The 22,456-nt window shown below is 32.9% G+C and overlaps 1 protein-coding gene and 1 long non-coding RNA gene across 11 annotated transcripts; one reads left to right on the top strand and one right to left on the bottom strand.

The window, feature by feature from the left end:
• Nucleotides 1–4,385: 4,385 nt before the first annotated feature.
• LOC139902549 (uncharacterized) lies at nt 4,386–5,042 on the bottom strand. The gene is made up of 2 exons (XM_071885160.1): nt 4,799–5,042; nt 4,386–4,750 (listed from the first exon to the last, which is right to left on the bottom strand). Exons 1-2 carry the CDS (start codon nt 5,040–5,042, stop codon nt 4,386–4,388), a joined length of 609 nt encoding a protein of 202 aa, XP_071741261.1.
• A 5,653-nt stretch (nt 5,043–10,695) lies between these two features.
• On the top strand, nt 10,696–14,577 carry LOC139899231 (uncharacterized). Of its 10 annotated transcripts, none has more exons than XR_011777374.1 (7): nt 10,696–10,959; nt 11,462–11,530; nt 11,625–11,764; nt 11,861–11,907; nt 12,174–12,226; nt 12,365–13,555; nt 13,997–14,577. It is a non-coding gene; the product is annotated as an uncharacterized lncRNA (long non-coding RNA). The 10 variants fall into 10 exon arrangements; XR_011777373.1 differs by having other exon boundaries at nt 11,861–12,005; XR_011777375.1 differs by having other exon boundaries at nt 11,625–12,005; nt 12,408–13,555.
• Nucleotides 14,578–22,456: the final 7,879 nt, after the last annotated feature.

The raw sequence follows: 22,456 nt of genomic DNA, 5'->3' as shown, positions 1-22,456 counted from the left end.
TCTCTATATGATTTAATATTTTTGACATGATAAGCAATGAATTTTGACAAGTTTTAAAACTTTTGAAAATGATTTTTTATATAACGGTTGACCACCCTGTTTGTCCAACGATTCACGAACGTCATAACATGTATTATATACATATTTTAATAAATATAAGAGTTTTCGATATATACGGAATCATGCGAATAATATTTATATACGAAATGATTAAAAATTTACTATTAAACGATGCTATTTCAAATTAAAAATTTTACATATTAAGTCATTTTATTTTTATGATATAATTTTTGTATTTTTTTTTAAGAAACGAAGTTAAATTAATAATGTACAATTTGTAAAGCACAACGTACAATGTGTAGCTTAAATAGTTGAATTTAAATTAATTCATTTACTATTCACATGAAAACGACATGATAGAAATTATTAATTATTAATTATAAGTTACATAGAATACCCCTGAAGTATTTAATAAATACGACTATTTTAAAATTTTAAATTCGATTTACGTATTATAATATTATGTCGACGAGGAAGAAATCAAAACAATGTGAGCTGGAAAAGGGATCCATGCGATCACATGGAATTCCCTCACATTCCCCATGCGATCGCATGGGGTCTGATATCAGGTCACATTATAAAGCTCGATCGTTTCTGCCATTTTTTTTACTCAATCTATCTCTCGACCTCTACTCTCATATATATATATATATATATATATATATATATATATATATATATATATATATATATATATATATATATATATATATATATATATATTATATTATTATTATTATTATTATTATTATTATTATTATTATTATTATTAAGATTAATATTATTATTAATCTTATTATTATTAATATTATTAATTAGTATTATACATAAAATACTACGACGAGGTTATGAGCGTGTCACTTTCAAAATGGTTTTCGAGCGGGATAGAGCTAAGTAAAATATGGGTTATTACTAAGGAGGTTATGGGTATTGTTCAAGGGTTTTGTTCGCAAGTCAAAACTAGTGTTTATCATCTCCGTTACGTCTACGTACTTTTCTGAAATATTGAATAAAAATATTGATACGTAAGCATTTATATTTTATCTTTTATAAATTGATAGTGTATCCATGTCTAGTGCTCGAGTATATATATTTATACATGCTTGTATGCTAAATTTCGTCGCTAAATAGTTTATAATGAATCACGAATTAAATACATATATTACTGGTAAAAGGTATATGATATACATGTTTTTGGAAAGCTGGCGAAAAATCAATAACTTTTCATTTAGATATCGAATAATTTCGATGAACGGATTAAAAGATATGATCAACTGAATTATAATTAACGTTAATTGAAATTGCTTTTGAATCTGCAATTAAGATTTAAACAAATGGTTTACGAGATTGATAAAATGGATTTTTAAATATTACGAGCCGAGTAAATGAATTCTTAAATAATGCATGTCTCGTTTGTTAAACAACTGTCAAAATTGACTTTTTGAAACGACTTTGGATAAACTTTTGTATGTCGATCTCGAGCATTAGGATTGTGATACACTATGACCTGACCTAGCTTGATAGACATTTATTGACCAACATATGTTCTCTAGGTTGAGATCTACGGTTATTTGGTAATCCGGATTTCGATCACATTTTGGTGAACGACTTTATATGCTGCTAAGGTGAGTTTCATTGCTCCCTTTTTAATTGCTTTTGTAATCTATATTTTTGGGCTGAGAATACATGCAATTTATTTTAAACGCAATGGATACAAGTACATACTAAATTCTACACTGAGTTTGAACCGAAAATCCCTTAGCTTTGGTAACTAGTAGCTGCCAGTACATAGGATATAGACTGGTGGGTGCGAATAACAGTATATGGATCCATAGGGCTTGACATCCCCGTCCGAACTAGAGCGCTAGCCTTTTAACGGACGTGTGTTATTTGAGTTTAGGACACGTTGGTTTGCATGTATTAAAACGAATGGGGTATTTATCATTATAACGTTAAAGTTTAATTACCAGGGTGCTCTGTTATGTAGAATCTATTGATAAACGTTTCTGGATGAAACAACTGAAATCTTGTGATCCATCTTTATATACAGATTATGCGCAACAATAAAACTATGAACTCACCAACCTTTGTGTTAACACTTGTTAGCATGTTTATTCTCAGGTTTCCTAGAAGTCTTCCGCTGTTTGCTTATATGTTAGACAAGCTATGTGCATGGAGTCTTACATGACATATTTTTCAAGGAAACGTTGCATTCACCAAATCATCACCATGTATCTTATTTTAACTGCATTGTCAACGGAAGTATCAATGTAAACTATTATATTACGGTGATTGTCTATATGTAAAAATCATCAGATGTCGAAAACCTTTGATTTAAATATTCATTTATGGTGTGCCTTTTCAAAAGAATGCAATGTTTACAAAACGTATCATATAGGGGTCAAATACCTCGCAATGAAATCGATGAATGACGTGTCGTCCATATGGATTTGGAGTGATCGTCACAACTGTGATAATCAAAGTGCTATTAATTTGGTGAAGAACCCTGTGTTTCATGGTCGTACGAAACACATAAAGCTAAGGTATCATAAAATTCGTGAACTTATTGAAGATGGTACTTTAGTTGTTAAGAAGATTCCTGGTACGGAGAATCCTGCTGATATGTGTACTAAGGTGGTTACGATCGGAAAGTTGAAGCTTTGCATAGCTTCAACTGGTCTTCTTGTTACTTGATGAAAGAAGACGGCAACTACAGAGCTCTAAGGGTTATTGGTTTTGATTTCGACAAGTAGTGTTGAAGACCTTGTATCGAAAGTCTGCTCTTACAGTGATGTTGAGTTTGCGTGTCCCATATTTGATTGGCTGTATGAAAGGTGGTTCGACATTCTTGGTTGAAATGGTTGGTTTTTTTTGGGGGGTTGACGAGATCTATGGGTTTTGCTCTCCTTTGAGTGGGAGATTGTTGGATGTGCAAAGAAGATCAAAACAAGAAACAGGTACTAGGTCGAGTTCGGGTATGGTTTGTCGCGATACGCGACATGTTGGAACGCGACACATGGAGCTGGAACGCGATAAATCAATCAGTAATCAGGACTCGATGGCTATCGCGTTTTGATCAAGTTTGTCGCGGAACGCGATGGGGTGTCGCGAAACGCGACTATGTTCGTGGCCAGCAAGTTATTTGATTTGTTTTCTAATTTTGATTAGCACTATAAATATACCCTTTGTATTCTGTAACCCTATGTACGAAAATCAATAAAAAAAAAAAGCTCTCTAGTTGCCCGTGGACTAAAGCAATCATACCGATTGCATATAACCACGTAAATTCTAGTGTCTTTTACTTTTCTTGCATTTATTTTGTTCGTTTGTCGTTTGTGGGATCACAATCCATTGATTGGTGATCGTTGTTGGGTCTATAAATTCCTAACAAGCTAGTTGTTGAACCCTCGCTTCGCGCCGGGGGTTCGGTTTTCAATGTATTTTATTGCATTTAGTTTGTAAAATTATTTCGTGGCTAAAGAATGATGTCGTTGAAGCGCAACTCGAGTCGAACTAAAAGGTATAACCCGTGAAAGATTTAAATATTATTTTAAATTAACAATATATGTTCATCTCCTCGTTTAGCTATGTAATTATCGACTTTTAAAAATTTAACGCAAAATCAACGTGTATGAAAAGTACCCCAAATATTTAGCTTTTTTTAAAAAAAAAAGCGTCTGTTTTACGTATAGTTAGTGACATTGTGTTTCTAAAATTATTTCGAGTTTAACGATGGTATCGGAAAAATTTAACTCGTTGCGAGCGAGAAGATATGACCCGTTGAATATTTGGGTGGAGTTTATTTAAGATTTTTTATGAAAATGGTTATTTGACACTTTACACACGTGGTTGGGGGGTCGATTTGAATATTTGAAAGAAGTGTGTGGGTCTTTGTTGGTGTAGTGAAATTTAATTAGAATTAAAAAAAAAGGTGAGAGGACGAAAATGCCCATAATTATTATTCACCATTTTTGTGTATTAGATAATATAATAATATAATAATATAAATATAAGTTTTTGTTTTTTTACACATTCTCACTTGCTTTCAATGTTTGATTTGAAGAGATAATTAAATAAATCACACAGGCACAAAAGTAATTTTGTCTTAGTAAAATGTGGAGCAAAAAAAATATTGAATGATTTTAATGTAGTTTCTTTTTTCTTTTTTTTTTTTAAATGCAAGGCTATAATATTACTCAACAAATAGAGTTACACAGTTTGGAGATGGCAGGCCATTCCCCCAGAATTACAAACAGAAAAAACAGCCAAACAGAGGTTCGCGAGTATGCAAACCGAACTATAAAAAAGATTTACAAGCAAACGAATTACAAGGAATGAAGGTAAACACTGGGGTCGCTCAACCACGTTAGCCAATCAAATTTCCTTCCTTTCGATCTTTGAGAAATCCACTCGAAAGATTTTATTTGGATTTCGTTCAACGCAGTTGGAGTTGTCCAAGTTTTATCACGGAATACTTTGTTGTTTCGGTTTTTCCATATATAATACGCACAAATCCACTCGATCGCTTGCCAAATCTTTTTCCCAACGTCCGACATTGAGACCGGAGCATTACCACGAAGTAACTCACCAACATTATAATTTGAGAAGCTTCCCAATTTCCACCAACCAAATACCCGATTCCATAGTTCCAAGGAGTGTTTGCAAAAAATTAAAGAATGGTCTACCGACTCTAAATCATCATCACAAAGAGGTCATTTAACAGAGTGCAAATTGATACCTCTTTTGTCGAGTTCAATTTTCACCAGAAGACGCTTCTTCGACGCACGCCACACAAAAATTTCGACTTTCTTTGGCACGAAGTTGTTTCGCATCGTTTCTTGAGGGATACCACTGACTGAGATCACATGTTCATCAATTGCTTTCGTGAGGTCTTTTACATTGAACATGCTGTTAGAGCTAAGAGCCCAACGCCACCCGTCTGGTTCATCGTTTTTAAGTCTGAACCCTGCAAGAAGTTCCATTAGTTCAGTTAATTCGCTGTTAGTTCGACCCGAGAACGTAACCAATCCCAATTTGTAGACAACCCATCATCCTGCATAATAAGCCTATCACTGACCGTAGCCACTTTGTCTCGATCCAATCTAAACAGCCTCTGAAATTTGTCCCGGAGTTTGAAGTCGCCAAGCCACCGATCGTCCCAAAAAGAAGTGGAAGACCCGTTGCCTATGTGTTTGATGAGGGATTCCCGGAAGGGAACATTTAAACTATCGATCTCAGCACATGCATTGATAATATTACGCCACAAACCCGAGAGCCCCGGAGCTATGGAATGACTATTGTCACTCCCTAACTCCAAGCCTCCACTCGAACCATAAATGCTACGAACAATTTTGACCCAAAAAGCATCGGTTTCGGTTTTAAACCTCCACCACCATTTTTCCAAGAGAGATAAGTTTTTACTTTTTAACGAACCAATATTTAACCCCCCCATTCCCATAAAGATGTAATAATGTTATCCCATTTAACCTAATGAATATTTGACCCCGAAAACGACCCGCCCCAAAAAAATTTGCGCCTCACACTCTCAAGTAATTTCAACACACAAGGGGGGCACGAAAAAGCGAGAAGTAGTACAATGGGAGACTATTAAGAACCGATTTGATGAGCACTAATCGTCCTCCAAAAGACATCGAACGCATTTTCCAATCCGAAAGTCGACTTTTAATTTTATCAACAATAGGGTTCCAATCCTTGAGCTTCGTCATTTTAGTACCTATTGGCAATCCGAGGTACATGAAAGGCAACTTCCCGACTTGACATCCAATGCGGTTAGCAACAAAGTTGACATCTTCAAAACGCACCCCAATACCATACAAACAACTCTTATGAAAATTGACCTTTAGACCCGTTGCGAACTCAAAACATTGTAGCAAATTTTGAAGACTAGAAGCATTGCCCCTACTCCATTCACCAATAAAAATGGTGTCGTCCGCATATTAGAGATGCGAGACTAGGACTTTATCATTACCGATCTCCACCCCTTTGAAAAGTCCTTTATCCGTGGCTGCTTTTGCTAAGATATTTAAACCTTCCGCAGCAAGAATAAAAAGGAAAGGGGACAATGGATCGCCTTGCCTAACCCATCTACTAGTGGAGAATTCATGTGTGGGGGACCCGTTCACAAGAACCGAAATGAAGGATGAGCTAAGGCATGAAAAGATCCATTTTCTCCATCTAACACCGAATCCCATACATTTCATCACATCCATGAGGAAGTTCCAATTTAAGCAATCAAACGCCTTTTCGAAGTCAACTTTGAAAAGTATACCCTTTTGCTTGGTAGCCTTTAAAAAGTCGGTAGTCTCGTTCACAATAAGAGCTCCATCTAAGATAAATCTACCTCTCAAAAAAGCACTTTGCTCAAAGCCCACAAGTGAAGGGATTACCTCTCGTAGACGATTCGACAGTAACTTAGCAATGATCTTGTAGTAACTACAAATCAAGCTAATAGGTCGATAGTCACCGAGAGTTAGAGGATCGGCTTTTTTGGAATAAGTGTCACGAACGATGAGTTGCATCCTCTTGAAAATTCAGCATGTGGCCAAAACCATTCAATTGCTTCAATAAGCTCGCCTTTGATGAGCTCCCAATATTTTTTGTAGAAACGTAGGTTGAAGCTGTCCGGACCAGGAGCTTTCGTGCTACCACAATCAAGGACTGCTTCATGTATCTCCTTTTTTTGGAATAGTTTCTTTTTTATTTGTTTTTTTTTTCAAATTAAGGATGTGTTTGGTGAAGCTAGCTGGAATTTATGGCTGGAGCTGGAGGTTATTTTTTAAACTGAAAGTTGGAGTTTATTTTTCTTTGTGTGTTTGGCTAATTAGTTGGAGCTGAAAGCTTATAGTTGTAAATTGACAAAAAGGACAATAAAATTTAAGATATTTAATTATATGATGGGTAACGATGTAATTTCTCATTCCATAAGTTAGAGAGCTTATTTTAGAAACTACTTGAACTATGTTTTTTTTCCTAGAGCTTATTTTTTCATAAGCTCTAGAATTTTTGTCACCCATACAAAACTTCTAACCCGAGCTTATAAAAATAATAAGTTTAATCTCCTATAAGTTACCATAAATTTGTAGGCCAAACATACCCTAAAAATATCTCATTTATTTATCTTTCATCTCTCTTCAATCACCTTATTTATTATATGTGTAATCATTTGAAAAATGATTGGGATTACGCCTTTAGTGACAAGTGTCAGCTTCAAATTAGTGGAGGAGGTATGGTTTTATTTAGAAAGTCATAAACCCATTTTTTTATATGTCCATCCAGTACAACATCTTAATAGATATATGTGATGAATTTGAAAAAAATAACGGCAGAATTATCAATTTCCAAGAAAAATATACGAGTAATAAATAGAAGGTAGCACAATACTGTATATAATTTGTCAAATAAATGCTTTATTACTGAATTAAACTCGTCAATTTAGCTAAAGTAAAACGTTTTCATCAGTTTTCCCATCACATGAACACTGACACCCAAATTTGAAATCAAACTCCTTAAACCATTTCATTAAACTTCAGGATGGCACTTCAAGAAATCGGCTAACTGAGATGGATTAACAACCCCTGGTATATGCATTGCACCACTCATGAGCTTGTTCGAAATGGTAGCATACCTTGATTTGTTAACCGATTGTTGCTCAAGTTCTCTCAACTTTTCCTTATCAATATCACCCTCACTTGTTGTTCCAACATCATTCGAAGTCGGTGATGATGAAGGTGGTGAAAAATCGGCTTCAGTCGAGACATATGGCTTTCCGAACAAAGTTCCTTCTTTTAGATATTCATGAGCCAGTTTCCCCGCCAATAAAATGTTTGGGTTCTTCAGGAAAGACGGATGTATAGCCGACTTTGATGGCACATTTTTAGCCATCTCAAGAGGAGGAAAGGACCTAGGTGGCCGAGTATCTGCCTTAGATGGTCCGCTATAAGTACGCTCCCGCATTGCAGGAGCGTATCTTGATTGCTCAGCTCGAGCCATGGATATATTAGACCCTTGAGCCGGTTGAGATGCTACGACTCTAGGTAGATGAGGTGGACACATTGTCCGAGATGGCAATGTATGAGCCGTTGATTTAGATGGCTTGATCATATGGGCCAGGGATCGATGATCCTTTGATTGATTTGATGAGCCACTTGGTTGGGTTGGGTTGCTTTGGACAGTTGGTCGATGAATATCAAGCTTTGGCTTAGCATGATTTAGCGGGGTTTGTCTTGTTATGGTTCTGACATCGCGTAAAAAGTCAAATGTTTCTTTATCCTTTTCTCTTGTTTTTGTTGGTAGCAAAGGTGGCAATTTTTTACGAGGCTGGCTCATTTTGAAAAAAGCCTGCATAAGATTTGGCAAGTTAGCAACCGAGTCGGCTAGTGTTACTGTGCTAGACAACAAATCTATCTAAATATCTAATAATATTAACTGTATGTAATAAAGTTAAACACAATATAGATTTGCATTATTATTTATTAAGTAGTATGTTTTAAATTTTAAACAGACAAATATGATGTAATGTATTTTGACTCGTTACTATTTTTAGCAAAATTTATAGTATATTATATTTATATTTATATATTTTATATATTATATTAACATGTAAAGACAAATAACGTATGAATGTAATCAAAGTTGATTTTTATCGTGAATGCGAATATGATCAAATTATAGGAGTATATAATTTTTAGTATGAAATTTTTTTATTTTACTTTAATATTACGAACCTTCATCAAACAATCATTTATAAATTTATAAACTTATAATCACATAAAGTAAAACTTTTTCTTATACTATGAATCTGCATGTAATTTAATTAAATTTTTAGTAGAAAAAAACCATTTATATAATATTATCTTTCCTGAAAAAAAATATAACACTCAAATCTCAATTTATTAATAAAAATCAAGTATGTTTCAACAATTAAAATAAATCATTGAGTGTTTATGATGTATTTTAAATTTAGGGAATATATGATGTCGAGCCACTTACCAACCATATCTATCTAATTCATTTAAAGGAAATATAACCATAAACATAATAGATGAAGACACAAGTAAATATACTTACAAGATTTAAGAGTTTAGGGGGAACATATAATGTCGCATTCTACATTAAATCTACAATTTAACGATGTAGATCTTATTCCAAAGAAAACCTCACATAATGATAGTTTTAGATATAATCAATTGAAGGAGATGCTAGATTGATAGGTGATTGAAATCTGAAGACCAGTTATATAGACAATCACGAAAAAAGTGAGAAAATAAAAGCTTAGAAAAAGCATCAAAACACGGCGTGAAAAAATTGAACTTCAAATAAAGAAAATTGTGAGAAAACATACGCTTCTTTGAGAATTTTTTTTTGAAATAGTAATAATTGAAGCACTATTTACAGAACTAGAAAAATTAAAATGAGTTTTACAAATCTAGTAAAACCGGTGTTTGAAACACCGGGTTGCAACTTTTCACCCCAAACCGGTGTTTCAAACGCCGATTTGTGTACTTTTTGTCATTTGGTCAAACATCCAACGACACAGGTGGAAACATGTGGCATAAAAGCATCTGATCGTGGGACAACCCGGAAAAAGTGTACCCAAACCGGCGTTTGAAACACCGGTTTGGGGTGAAAAGTTGCAACCCGGTGTTTCAAACACCGGTTTTACTAGATTTGTAAAACCCATTTTAAATTTTCTAGTTCTGTAAACATGTCAAAAATTATTACTAGTTAAAAAAAAAAAATTCCTTTTTTGATGAAAATTAAGTCGAGAGTATGCTACTAAACACGTGATCTTGTTGTAAAAAATATTAGTGCTTGAACTTACAATAAAAATATCAACACAATAACTAAGTATATTAACATTTATCAAATGCATTTACTATACCATTAATCTTTTCTAAAAAAATAATAATTTATATATATATATATATATATATATATAAATTGTGTTAAATGGTGTCAACCTATGATTGGTTGACACCATCCGTGAATAGTATTTTTTTTTTTCAAAACATGATTCCCTAAACCACTAACCAATACCATCCGGATCTCTTGACCCGCTCCACTAACCCGACCCGAATACTCGCTACTGTAGCTACAGTACTTTTTTTTTCCTCGAAACCAACCCGCAGCGAAAGCGCGGGCCAAAAAACTAGTTTTTTTTGTTTAACTACATTTAATTAAATTAATTTTTATATTTATAAGTGCGTAAAAGGTATTGTTGCTCCCGGTTAATACTCTCGTTGCCAAAATAAATTTATGTTATTTTAATGTAGAAAGTAAAAAGAAATTTTATTTTAAAAATAATATAATATATAATATTATGTAATTTTTAAAAGATCTATATCTATATCTATACTTCTATTCTATTCTATCTATCTATATCTATATCTATCTATCTATACTTCTATCTATATCTATATCTATATCTATATCTATATCTATATCTATACTATATATAATAACAAAAGTAAAAATAGATATTTTAAAGAACCTAAACTAATCTTAGTTATTCATTTAATTAACCATTTTGAATTTTGATCTTAGCCCCTTAATTTCTTTCTGGATTGAATAAAAAAAAAAAAAAAATCAATCGACCGGAACGATAAAGCTACAAAAAAAAAACCCTAAATCCTCTCAATTCCACACACAACGACCATCAATATCCAATATCAATTCCACATCAAAGATCAGATCGTTCAACAAATTAAGAACCGCAACTTCATTTTTCTCAATTGTTTCTCTCTTCAAAGTGTTAAACAAGAAAGATCGCAGATCATGTGCTTTTCGTTTAAGTCCAATCAATTGGGAACGGAGATCGATTCAAGAAGAAACACCATTACAGGCGGCCTTCAATTGGATCGAAATATCACTTCGTAATTTGTAAGTTTCACTTAGGGTTTTGCTTAATCTGTAATTTTATTAGGGTTTTAGTACCATGAACATCCGATATGTTAAAATAATAGTATAGTATGTGCTTATGATCACGTTTCAGGATAATTTTATTGAGTCTATTGCTAATCATGCATCAAATCGTTATTGATATTGCTACAATTAATTGGTTTATGATTATGCATATAAGGTGTTTGATTAAATGCTAAGCGTGAATTGATTATGTCATGTGGTTGTGGTTATCTGTATGTAGAGCATCAAACCCGACTTTATATGTCATTATGTAAAATTAGTTCATTGTTGCTTTTATTGAGGCCAAAATGAACACAACTTATTTAAAAATGTGATCATTCTCTTTTACCACCAAAAATAATATTTTTACAGAATATGATGGTTTGTATGTATAGGTTTCATGATATATTCAACTAGAATTCGTACATGTACTGAATGTATTTATCACTTAAGCTGTTTTTATTTGATTTTTTTGATAAAGATTCCAATAAATATTCAAAGAAGAATATGGAAGCAACTGACAATTAATGGCTGAGGCTGCTGGAATATGGTTAGAAGCTAAAATTATAAATTGCAGCAAGTATTATGAGAATTCTATTATTAATTTGTAATCATAATCATCATCTTTCTGTATATAAGTATAGCTATAGGCACTGTCTCATTGAACATATAAAGAGATAAAATAATTACGGAAAATGAAAATGGATGAAGAGTGGAGGAATTAACCCAACTGGATCTGTCCACGCCCTAATTTTACACTTGAATGTGTGTTTTTAAGCTTGGGGTAGGTGGTAAATTTACATACATTTTAAGCTTGGATTTTAGTCTGATTCTTAAAATCTTAGCGAATGCAAATTACAGATGTTGCTAACATTACTAGGTTGGGTTGCTTTTGTTTCTCCTTTGTGGATTAATTGCATATATATGGTGAGAGTTCATCAAAGATCTCAAAAAAACCTGGTTTTTGGTACTACTTTTGTCTTCAAGAATGAGTTCTAATCATAAAGTTGACAACTCACAAGCGAGTTGAGTGAATTTATATATATATATATATATATATATATATATATATATATATATATATATATATATATATCATACTTTATCCTTTTTGAAGTAAACTTTTGATATATTACTATAAGACTTCAGCTATCTAATACTCCGTATGATGTTTTTGTTTGTTGTTTTTGCAGCTAATTCAAGATGTGTTCAAACTATTAAATATGTATGCCAAAGATACTGAATGGTATGTATGATTTTTTGTTAAAATTTTTAACTTTTAGTTAAATTCTTAATGGGATCAAGGTGATAGGTTTATAACAACTTGGTTCTGCTATATATAATTATTTTTATACAACCTAAATTTAAAAGTTAACTTATACAGTAAAAAGAAATTAAGATACATTGATAGCTTAAAACTATAATAGAAGATGTGAATGTTGAATGAACGGTGTAATCAGTTCAAAGAAATAGAACTTAACATGCACCTCGAGTTAGAAGAGCCAAATGAAATCAGGCGATCGTTGAAGATTATGCGATATAAACGAACCCTAATGTCATGAAATCAGGTAATCAATTTTATATTTCATATGTTATTTAACAGATCATTAGCTTACGGTCGAATCAATAACTAAAAAAAGCTCTATATATTGAATGTGAAATAATCTTATCTATGTGTTGAGTTTATCTGTTATCCTCACTAATGAATGTAAAATAATGTGCTTTATATGTTGTGATGAGTTTGAATTTTAGCAAAATATTGCATCATATGTTGAGTTAAAGTTAATCTGTTACTTTTTCAAAACATGATTTAGGAGGTCTACTGAGTTCAACATGCAGTTTGGGCAATCAAAATGACCCATTTGATCAACCAAACGTTTGATCCCGTTATCTGTATACTGTGAAGATTTTTGGTATGGATCAAAATAGGTTAGCTTTATTTAGAGAAATTTTAATTTTAAGTAGTTGAATAATGTCACAAATGCATTTAAAAGGCGCTTTGGAAACATATGTCACCATTTTGACCCACTTTAAAAGATCTGGTACACTAAGGTTGCTGACGTATTTCCGTATGCAATAGCAAAATACGTTATTAGAACATATCTCTTAAATCATGTTTGGAGTTATCTCTGTTGATGTTGAGCTATGGGTCAAAACAGGTTAGGTTTATAGTGAGAAATTTAATTTTTTAGCAGTTAAATAATGTCAAAATTTTCAACAGGCACTTTAGAAACATATGTCACCGTTTTGACCCATTTAAAAAGATTTGGTACACTAAGGTTGCTGACGTATTTCGTATGCAATAGCAAAATAAATGATTACTAAGCTCATTTGGATTAAATATTACGGAGTAAATCATTTATGTTTGGAACATGACTTAGCTCTCAACCACTAGGAACTCGTGAAACTATCTGTTATTGGATTTCTAATTATGCAGGTTATAAATAACTGAAGTAGAACGGTATGGTCTGAGGTCATTGACTATATAGATGATAGCGACACCAATCATCATTTGCTGACCACCTTCAAATTGGGCAAAGAACGCATCTACAACTACGCATAAACAAACGTCAAGGTAGGATCTTTATTCATGAATTCTTTTTTTAATGATTTGATCATAAAGGGACAACCAACCATTTAAACTATAGTTTTTCAAGTAATATGTTGTGTGTTACTATACTTTGGTTTTTCTGTCAAGCGGGTTCACAAAGACACAAAAGATAAGCAGGTGAACCAACGAATTTTATGTAAGATCCTTTGAAAATGAAGGTGTATATGATACTCTATTTGGTTGGTTAGTCTGCTTATTTTGAAAACTATGCTTGGTAATACATCAATCTCATTTTTTATGAATAATTGCATTTAATATTTGAATGTTCCAAATATTCAATCTTTATCAGGCTTTGTATTGAAACATTTCAAGGCCATGAACCATTTGCTTTCCTTAGAATGTTTCAATCCAATCATACTTAAAAATTTAAACATGTTATAATGATATTGGTTATGTTTGCTGCAGGCAGATAGATTACGTGTTGTTACGTTGCAGGAGATCCAAAGTATACTCATAAATAGCAAAGAACTTATGTTCTCTGTACAATTCATCAACACGTTAAAAGATTAGAATAATGGAGTAAGCTGTGGGAACTGGACAAAAAGATTAACTACAAAGTCTCACTTACATATAGCAGCAGTAGCAGCAATGTCAGAAACTTCTTTTGGTAAGTAGATATCGCACACCTTTGTAACTACTATGTGCTCTAAAACCCATGTACCTACCATAACGGCACACTTTTGTAACTACCGTGATAAAATGTAAATTTGTAATAGCAAACTATGTGACTGGTGCTAGCTACATAATAACGTAGCTTTTACCATCATGCATTGACATAACCAACAATAACAACAGATAACGCAAAGCCGCAAACCTCCGCAATGCGCGTACCGCAGTACCTAATTATTATTATTAGTTGGGTGTTAATTGGGTTTTGAAATTGTGTTCTGGTGAATCAAGATTAGTATTTAGTACAGAGTTTGTAATTTTCTTAGTCACAAGTGTATTTTGTTTATAATGAAAAGTAGTTTATGACATACCCTTTTAAATTCAACTTACATGTATTTAATATGAGTAACTCATTTTCGTGAATATTATATTGGCACTTAACTATAATACAGTTGTAGTGAAATGGTTGTTATTTCTTTACATGCTTACATGTATTTAATGAGTAACTCATTTCGTGAATATTAAATTGGCACTGCACTTAATAATACAGTTGCAGTGAAATGGTTGTTAGTTCTTTACATGCTTTGAATGTATGAATTTAGTGGATTTATCAATTTAGTTTTGCGGAAATATCAACAACCTAACATAAATAGTTATCGACAGGTTGATTAAATCGTCTTCATGAGGTTATTAGTTTTCTGAATACCAAATACAATATATATGAAATATGAACTTCTGTTGTAGCTCATGTGGTACTGGTCTGATCTGCGATATCCCTGCAGGAAAGGCTATGCTAGGGCGTCCGGTCGACGCCTTGGGAGTACCTATTGATGGGAGTGCCTCTCTTAGCGAGAGGACAGAAGTCGACTCTCGTGGGGTGCAACATTGCACACAAGGTTGCCTCTTTTAGGGATGTTCATCGGTTCGATTATCGGTTTGTTCGGTGTTTTCATTTTTAAATTTTTTTTTTGTGCAAAACCGAACTTAAAACCGAATTCAAAATAAAAACCGAACCGAAACCGAAAACCGAATTCGAACTCGGTTCGGTTTCGGTTAAAACCAGAAAATCATGAAAAAAATTCAAAATCATGGTAGTTTAATTGTGGCATTACGGATGTCTTAGTTATTTACAACCTAAAACAATGACATACTATTAAATAATCAAGAATTCAATGATTTATTAATATCTACAACTTAATTGTGACGTTTACTGCTTCCATTATTAAAAAGATAAACACGATAATATGAGTAACATAAATATAATGTAGGTCACTAATCGAGAATCTATTTAGATGATTGAATCCCAAAATATAACGACATTAAAAAATAAATATACAAAATATATAAGTTAAAATTTTTGAATTCTGTTTTCGGTTTTAACCAAATCAAGAATTTTCAAAACCGAATCGAAAATTGAATTCAAATACGATCTCGGTTTTACTCGATCCGAAAACCATTTTTCAAATACTGATCAACCCTAGCTCCTTTACCCTTGAATCCCACCCAAGAGTGCCTTTCTCACATCGCGTTGCAGGGGCGGTGGGGGAGAGAGGGTTTTACCGTCCATGCCCTCGTATTGGGCCGGATTTCCTCCCGAACAGCAGTTGCGGGCGAGTTATGCAATTGTGGGAGATGAACGCATGGATGGTTAAGTCCTTCTGGGTGATCCCGTAATACTTTTCAGAAAGAAAAAAAAAAAAAAACAATATATATGAAATATGAAATGATGTATCACTAAAATCAACAAATGATCATTTGTAGATAAAGTAAAACGAACAAATACAAGTAGTCATTATGATATTGTATTTTATATAAATTCATGTGAATTGTTTTCAAAATAGCTAATCGTCCTCGTGATGGTTATCAACGTGTAAAAACTTAAATTTCTTGTGAATTGTTTTCAAAATAGCTAATCGTCCTTGTGATAGTTATCAACGTGTAAAAACTTAAATTTATTGACAAATATAACTATTAACCAATATCTAATTGTACTACAAACTTAAATGATCATTTGTAGATAAAGTAAACGATATTAAAAGCATTACATTTTATTTTGTTTTGCTTCGTAATCAAACAAAAAGATTATATATAAAGCTACTTTACTTGAAATCACACTTTCGATAACACCCATACAAAAGTGTCCGCAAATTCGCGGACCTTAAGCTAGTTTATTACTATATGAACAAGTAAAAAGTCAAAAAAACAAGAATAAAGTGTTACATTTAAGGAAATATCATACATTTTAACTTATATATTCATCAAAATTGTACATTGAAAACTTGTATCAAGCTTTTCTCTCCATTATATGGAGAGGAAAGCTTGATACTAAACTATTTTGACTAACAATTATGTTAAATTATACCGTACCATTTTGATACCCTTTTCCGGAAGTTTTGACCTCCATCTTTTTGTGCTAATCGGTATATTAATAGAGATCAACAAAATAATTCAAACTTATACAACTTTATTTATATACATAAAGAGGTAATATTATATTATTATTTTCAACTATACATCATCAAATATGTTCAAATATTGTAGAATAGGATGCTTCAAAATACATTTGAAGGCATATGACTAAAATATGTGTTGTACGTTGACATTGTGTCCAACCAGTTTGATGCACACCACACAATGTGATTTTCCATATATTACTTATATGTAATTGTATATAGTTACGATCTTAAAGTATCTTTTTTACACATGGTCTTTAACATGATTGCAATTTTTTACGATTTTATAAAAAAAAACTCTTTAACATGCATGAATCTACAATTAAGCAATAAACAAAGCTACAAAGGCTTATATGTCAAGAGTTTGCAACATAAACTCGTTATGTTTTCAGTATAGCTCCAATCGTCACACATTTTCAATGTAGTTTATAAGAACATATACGTCGCTATTACTATCAAAATGTCTTGTGTCGTGTTTGAGATTTAGAAAAGTTAATGCAGAAACATAATTAGAATCATAGCTTACTGGTAGTATTGAAGAAGCAGAATAATCGCTTTGAGAAAATGGTTCCATAAATTTTGATCCCCTTATGTTCTATTATTGTAATGTGTAAATGAAATGAAATAATAAAAAAATAAAAAATATCATATGATTATAAAAAAATTATGACGACCTTTTGGAATAAAAACTTATGATGAACATGAAGCAATAACATTGTTAGGAAGACATGAGTATCAAAAGGGGGAAATAGAAGTTTCTCTTCATGTAAAAAAATAAAATGGTGGGCTCGTGTCTTGATTTACATGGATTCTGCGATTTTAACAATCAACGGAGACTGATCCATCTAGGTTGTTCGATGGCTCCCACAAGGTGGTTGCCTCCGGGTCCTTCGAGGGTTACGTATTCTCCGTATCTGGTATCTTTGTTTTCCTGACAAAGGTGTATATGAGTTTAATGTCACTTTCGAGTTTTGGCAACTCAGTATTCGTTAATCCTTCGTTATGGGTGACTACTTTCATGTGGTTGGTTGAAAAAGTTAATCATTTGTATGTAATCAGACTACAAGCAGTCACGTTACCATGGTTCCGTAACAGCAAGATTTATATGTGGCATATGAGTTGACTTGTGGTGACGCCTTAACGCCATTCACCGCGAGTGGTGACAAAAAAAAGTGACATTTGGGGAAAAAAAATTGGCATTTATATATTTTTCAATCAATCACAAATTAACACATCCTCTATATTACTAATCCGATAGTGTAAGTCCACGTGGCAGCACCAGATTTCTCCTCACAAATTCTAATTTTCTCATAATTTTAAATTAAATTAATCACTAATTACATACCGCTGACGCGCGTTCCTTAATACTCAATAACACTTTCAAATCACGTAGCAGTTATCCTCTGAATTAGGGTTAACAGACATCCCTTCAATCACGGAGCAGTTTCATTCTCCATCACTCAGCTAATAGTGTTACAAACCAAATCATCCATTCATATCCTCTTTCATTCATTCAAAATTAGGGTTTTCTAAGGATCGTCACTTCAATTCTTCTTGCTATGGCCGGCTGTTATATTGATTCAGTATTTTACACATCAAATTGCTATGGTAAAGTATTTATTTATTTTTTTGTTTAAAGTTTTTTTACAATCAAACTCTCAATGAAACCAAATCGGAATCAAACCAAATCGTTCGACTACATCACCAATTGATGCTTCTTCATCATCGTCAAATTCGCTATGCCCATGGATAAAACGAATTAGGGTTTTTAATTTCAGACAATCAGTCTCAAAGGTAATCTATATTCTCTTATCTACACTACCAGTCTCACCAAAACCCTAACTCTCAACTATTACCCTCACGTAATTTTAATCATGTTGTTTTCTTCAAATCAAATAATACTCCTCCAATCGATTTAATTATGATAATTGAAGTTTTTTTTGCAGCTTGATGAATCTCTATTTGTGGATATTGAAATTGGTCAGACAATTATTATCAATGATCCTGTTGGAAATTTTACAATTACTGCCTACGATGCCAATCATTGCCCTAGTAATTTCGAATCATCATTTAGAATATTTGAATTAATATATTATTGATCGAAATCTAATGAGAGTGCTTATTGTAAAGTTTAATAATTAGTATGCGATTATAATTGCTTGTATTTACTATTTAGCCTCACTTCTGACTAAGTTGTGTCATATGTTTAGATGTTACAGTATTATTTACACCCACACAATACTACAGTTAATACTCGAAAAATGTCTATATATTGATAATAGTGTATGATATATTTGGTATACAACTTTGCTTATGGAACTTATGCATGTAGTTGTGTCATATAAGTAGTCCAATTGATTACATTCTTACGCTAAATTACCACACAAGTTCAGATTTTATATCAGAGTTTGAAAATATAATTTCCTACAAATCAACCAAATTATTTGCAAGGTGATGTTGCCGGTAGAACTTTATTTCCTTCTTTGATTTGGCTGATTACTTGTGATATTGATATAATTTTTCTACCATACATATGTCACAATTATAAGCTTGTCATCATGGTTTATTTGATCCAATACGGTTTTGAGGAACCCCGATTACAAATCTAACCGTTTGTCCGTCATGCTATCTGTAACCAACAGGTGCCATAATGTTTTTGTTTGAAGGCGAATTTGGTAATATGCTGCACACAGGAGACTGCAGACTTACAACTGAATGTTTGCAAAAGTTACCCGAGAAATATATAGGCACGGGATCCAGAGAACCCAGGTGCCGACTTGATTACATCTTTTTAGATTTCACTTTCAGGCCATTTAACTCAAAGATACCAAGCAAACATGCTGCAGTCAGGCAGGTAATTTTGTCCGTAGTATTTGTTTTGTAATTTCATATGAACGGTGCAACCGTGAAACATAAAATGTTTGATCTTTTTACATTACGATATTTGAATATCTATCCAATTGTAATACTTCATGAAATCGTTTGGTATTGTGATTATGGGTTTCTATATGTCAAGTGTATTTCCATCCCTCGGTCGAAATATGCTTGGTCAATATGGTGTTGAAGTTCCATTAGTTAACAAACGGATCCATGATACTACCTGGAAAAAGGCACTTCAAAAATCTTAATGTTCATTGCTTCATCGGGTTATCAGGTAAAAGCGACTTTCGACTTATGCATGGTTCTCACTAATCTTCTTTCAGTACATGGTTTTCCTATACATTTATTTGTATCTTCGGGTTTTTACCAAGTTTGAGTTACAATCCCTTTTGTCTAATTGAATTGTAACAGATTATTTCACCAATTTCACCAACACTGAACTATTTGACAACCTTTATTCATTTTTCCAGGCTAAATGTATGGTTGCTACTGAAATAAATCTCCAGTTTTATCATAAGGCTTGGATGTAATTCAATAAAGGTTCATGGTATTACATAAGCTTTTACGTTTATGTTCATGTTTTATGATGAACCACATTGTACTGAGGTACATACATTCTACTTAGTTTATATTTATTTATTTATTTATTTATTTTGAAAGGCATGCCTTATGATTAGTAACTTTGTGCATTCTGTATTTACAAGTCATAATACCTTTGGTCATTTGTAAATCACAATGTTGCTTTTGATCATTCGAATGAAACTATTTTATGGATCTAAAGTATCTGACCGTTAAGTGCAAATGACTCTGCATCAGTTTATGATGTTAATAGTAATTTGACTATTTGAATAACTATCTTTTTCTCAACTTTTGACACTGTGAGTGATAATAGCAATCAGACATTCTTGATATTCAACATAGGTGATTATATCCAAAATAGGTGATTTTTGGATAGGTTGAAACAAATTCCTATACTTTTCATTTAATTATAACAACTCTGTTATATATAGTTTTTGGTCAATATGATTTACAAAACTGATATTCAAAATTACAATATCCGCGAATTTTGACTAATATACTCAGTTTCGTAAATGCTGACTGTTGGGAGATAATTTTATACCTATATCTAAAAGGTAAAGTTGAACTGAATAGTACTATTCACCTTTTCACTTTTCGCAAACTCAACCCTTTAACTTTTATTAAAATACAAATCGAACCTCCACTTTATACGTAAAGTTTTTCCAGATATCACAAACTTAACCCACTAACTTTTATTAAAATACAAATCGAACCCCCACTTTACTAACTTTTTTTTTTAAATAAAACCCGAACGCTAAAAGAATCAACTTTCACAAAAGAAACAACCCTTCAATGTTATGTCAAAAAAAATTCTTTTTTACAAAATAGATCAAGACTTTTTTTTTTTAACTCGCATTCAAAACGGAGCTCCCGGCGCGAAGCGAGGGTTCCACAACTAGTTTTATACAAAAATGTATGTTTTTCTCTTGGTGTCATGGGAAGGGCATCTAGCTTACATGTAACCTAAGTCTGATATATTTAGTTGTAATGACATGTGTTTTAGTTTAGGATTAATTTTAAGGTTCCTGCTGTATTGAAATTGAGCAACAAAGCATCTGTGTAGCGACCCCGACAAATCGTCAATTGACGGCGTCGACTACTTAGGTCCCGTTGCGTGATCATAGGTCTTTAACGTGACGTTTGACCAAAGATATGTCGCATTCCTTTCAAAAATAAAGATTGTTTCAAAGTTTACAAGAATTGTTCATCCAAAAGTTACGTTACAAGGTTATAGTTACATGTGAAACCTATGCGACACAGTTTTAAAGAAAGTCAAAAGACGCTCCATGAAATGCATGTATACTCGACATCCAATGCAAGTATCAAATAATGAGCGGAATCATGTTTCACATAGCGTTCAAAGACCTGAGAAAAACATAGAAATCTGTCAACGAAAACGTTGGTGAAATCATAGGTTTAAGTAAGTAAGTGAGTAAAAGTAAGTCGAACCACAAGATTTGCAACATTGATAAAATAGTAATACATTCTAAAAGTTAATATTCACGAGCACTCAATTATCAAGGCTTAACATTCCTTCCATAGAACCCCATCACAATAGTGTTAGAACATACACTGTTTCTCGAAAATATATTTCATTCGTAAACGGCAGCGAACCGTTTGAATGAGGGTTTGTCAAACCCATATGGCCATATAACATAAGTTCTCGCTTACACCCGGCAAGTGTAACTAATGATAATCGAATTGAGGATTTTTGTTCAAACTCGTATGTAGAATGTTTGTTTTCCTGTACTTGTGTTCACTTAGTTAAAAAGAAACGTTTATGTTTTCTCATCCCAAATGTAAGTTCAAAGAGTAAAAGTGGGACTATGACCTCACCTTGAGTGCAAGAGTAATAAAGTACTTCAACAAGTAAACGCGTGCAAAGACAAAGCTAGTCTTGACCTAAACATATAGGTTGTATCAATAACGGTAAACACGATAGGTCAAAGATGTTCAATTAGTCCTATGGCTCGCTACGACTCGATTATAAAGCATGTGAATCAAATTGTCAAGTTTCATGCAAGATACAAGTATAGAATTATGTTAGAAAGATTGCATAATCATTTGGTTAAGTTTGACAAAAGTCAAACTTTGGTCGGGTCAAAGTCAACAAAAAAGTCAACGAGTTCGGGTCGGGTCTCGAACTATTTTTCTGAGGTTTTTATTCATATATAAGCATGTTAGAACAAGTCTCATGTGAATCGGAGGTCCATAGCGTGCCAAACATTTTTCTTATTTTGACCAAGGAGGTCAGAGCCTGGACACGGCTTATGCCGCGCCGCGGCCCACAATTGTCGCGCCGCGACAATACACGGGAGCTGGTACCTAGCCAGTTTCAAATGTT

The sequence above is a fragment of the Rutidosis leptorrhynchoides genome, chromosome 3, assembly GCF_046630445.1.
Source record: "Rutidosis leptorrhynchoides isolate AG116_Rl617_1_P2 chromosome 3, CSIRO_AGI_Rlap_v1, whole genome shotgun sequence".
In the NCBI taxonomy this organism is placed as follows: Eukaryota; Viridiplantae; Streptophyta; class Magnoliopsida; order Asterales; family Asteraceae; genus Rutidosis; species Rutidosis leptorrhynchoides.
This window is presented reverse-complemented; position numbering and strand designations above follow the sequence as displayed.

What these genes read in the sequence shown, in the direction of transcription:
- LOC139902549 (XM_071885160.1), bottom strand. Translation starts at nt 5,042, where the DNA reads ATGGAACTTCTTGCAGGGTTCAGACTTAAAAACGATGAACCAGACGGG. An exon ending in AATTGAACTCGACAAAAGAG is followed by an intron (nt 4,751 to 4,798) that starts GTATCAATTTGC and finishes ATGATGATTTAG; the next exon opens with AGTCGGTAGACCATTCTTTA.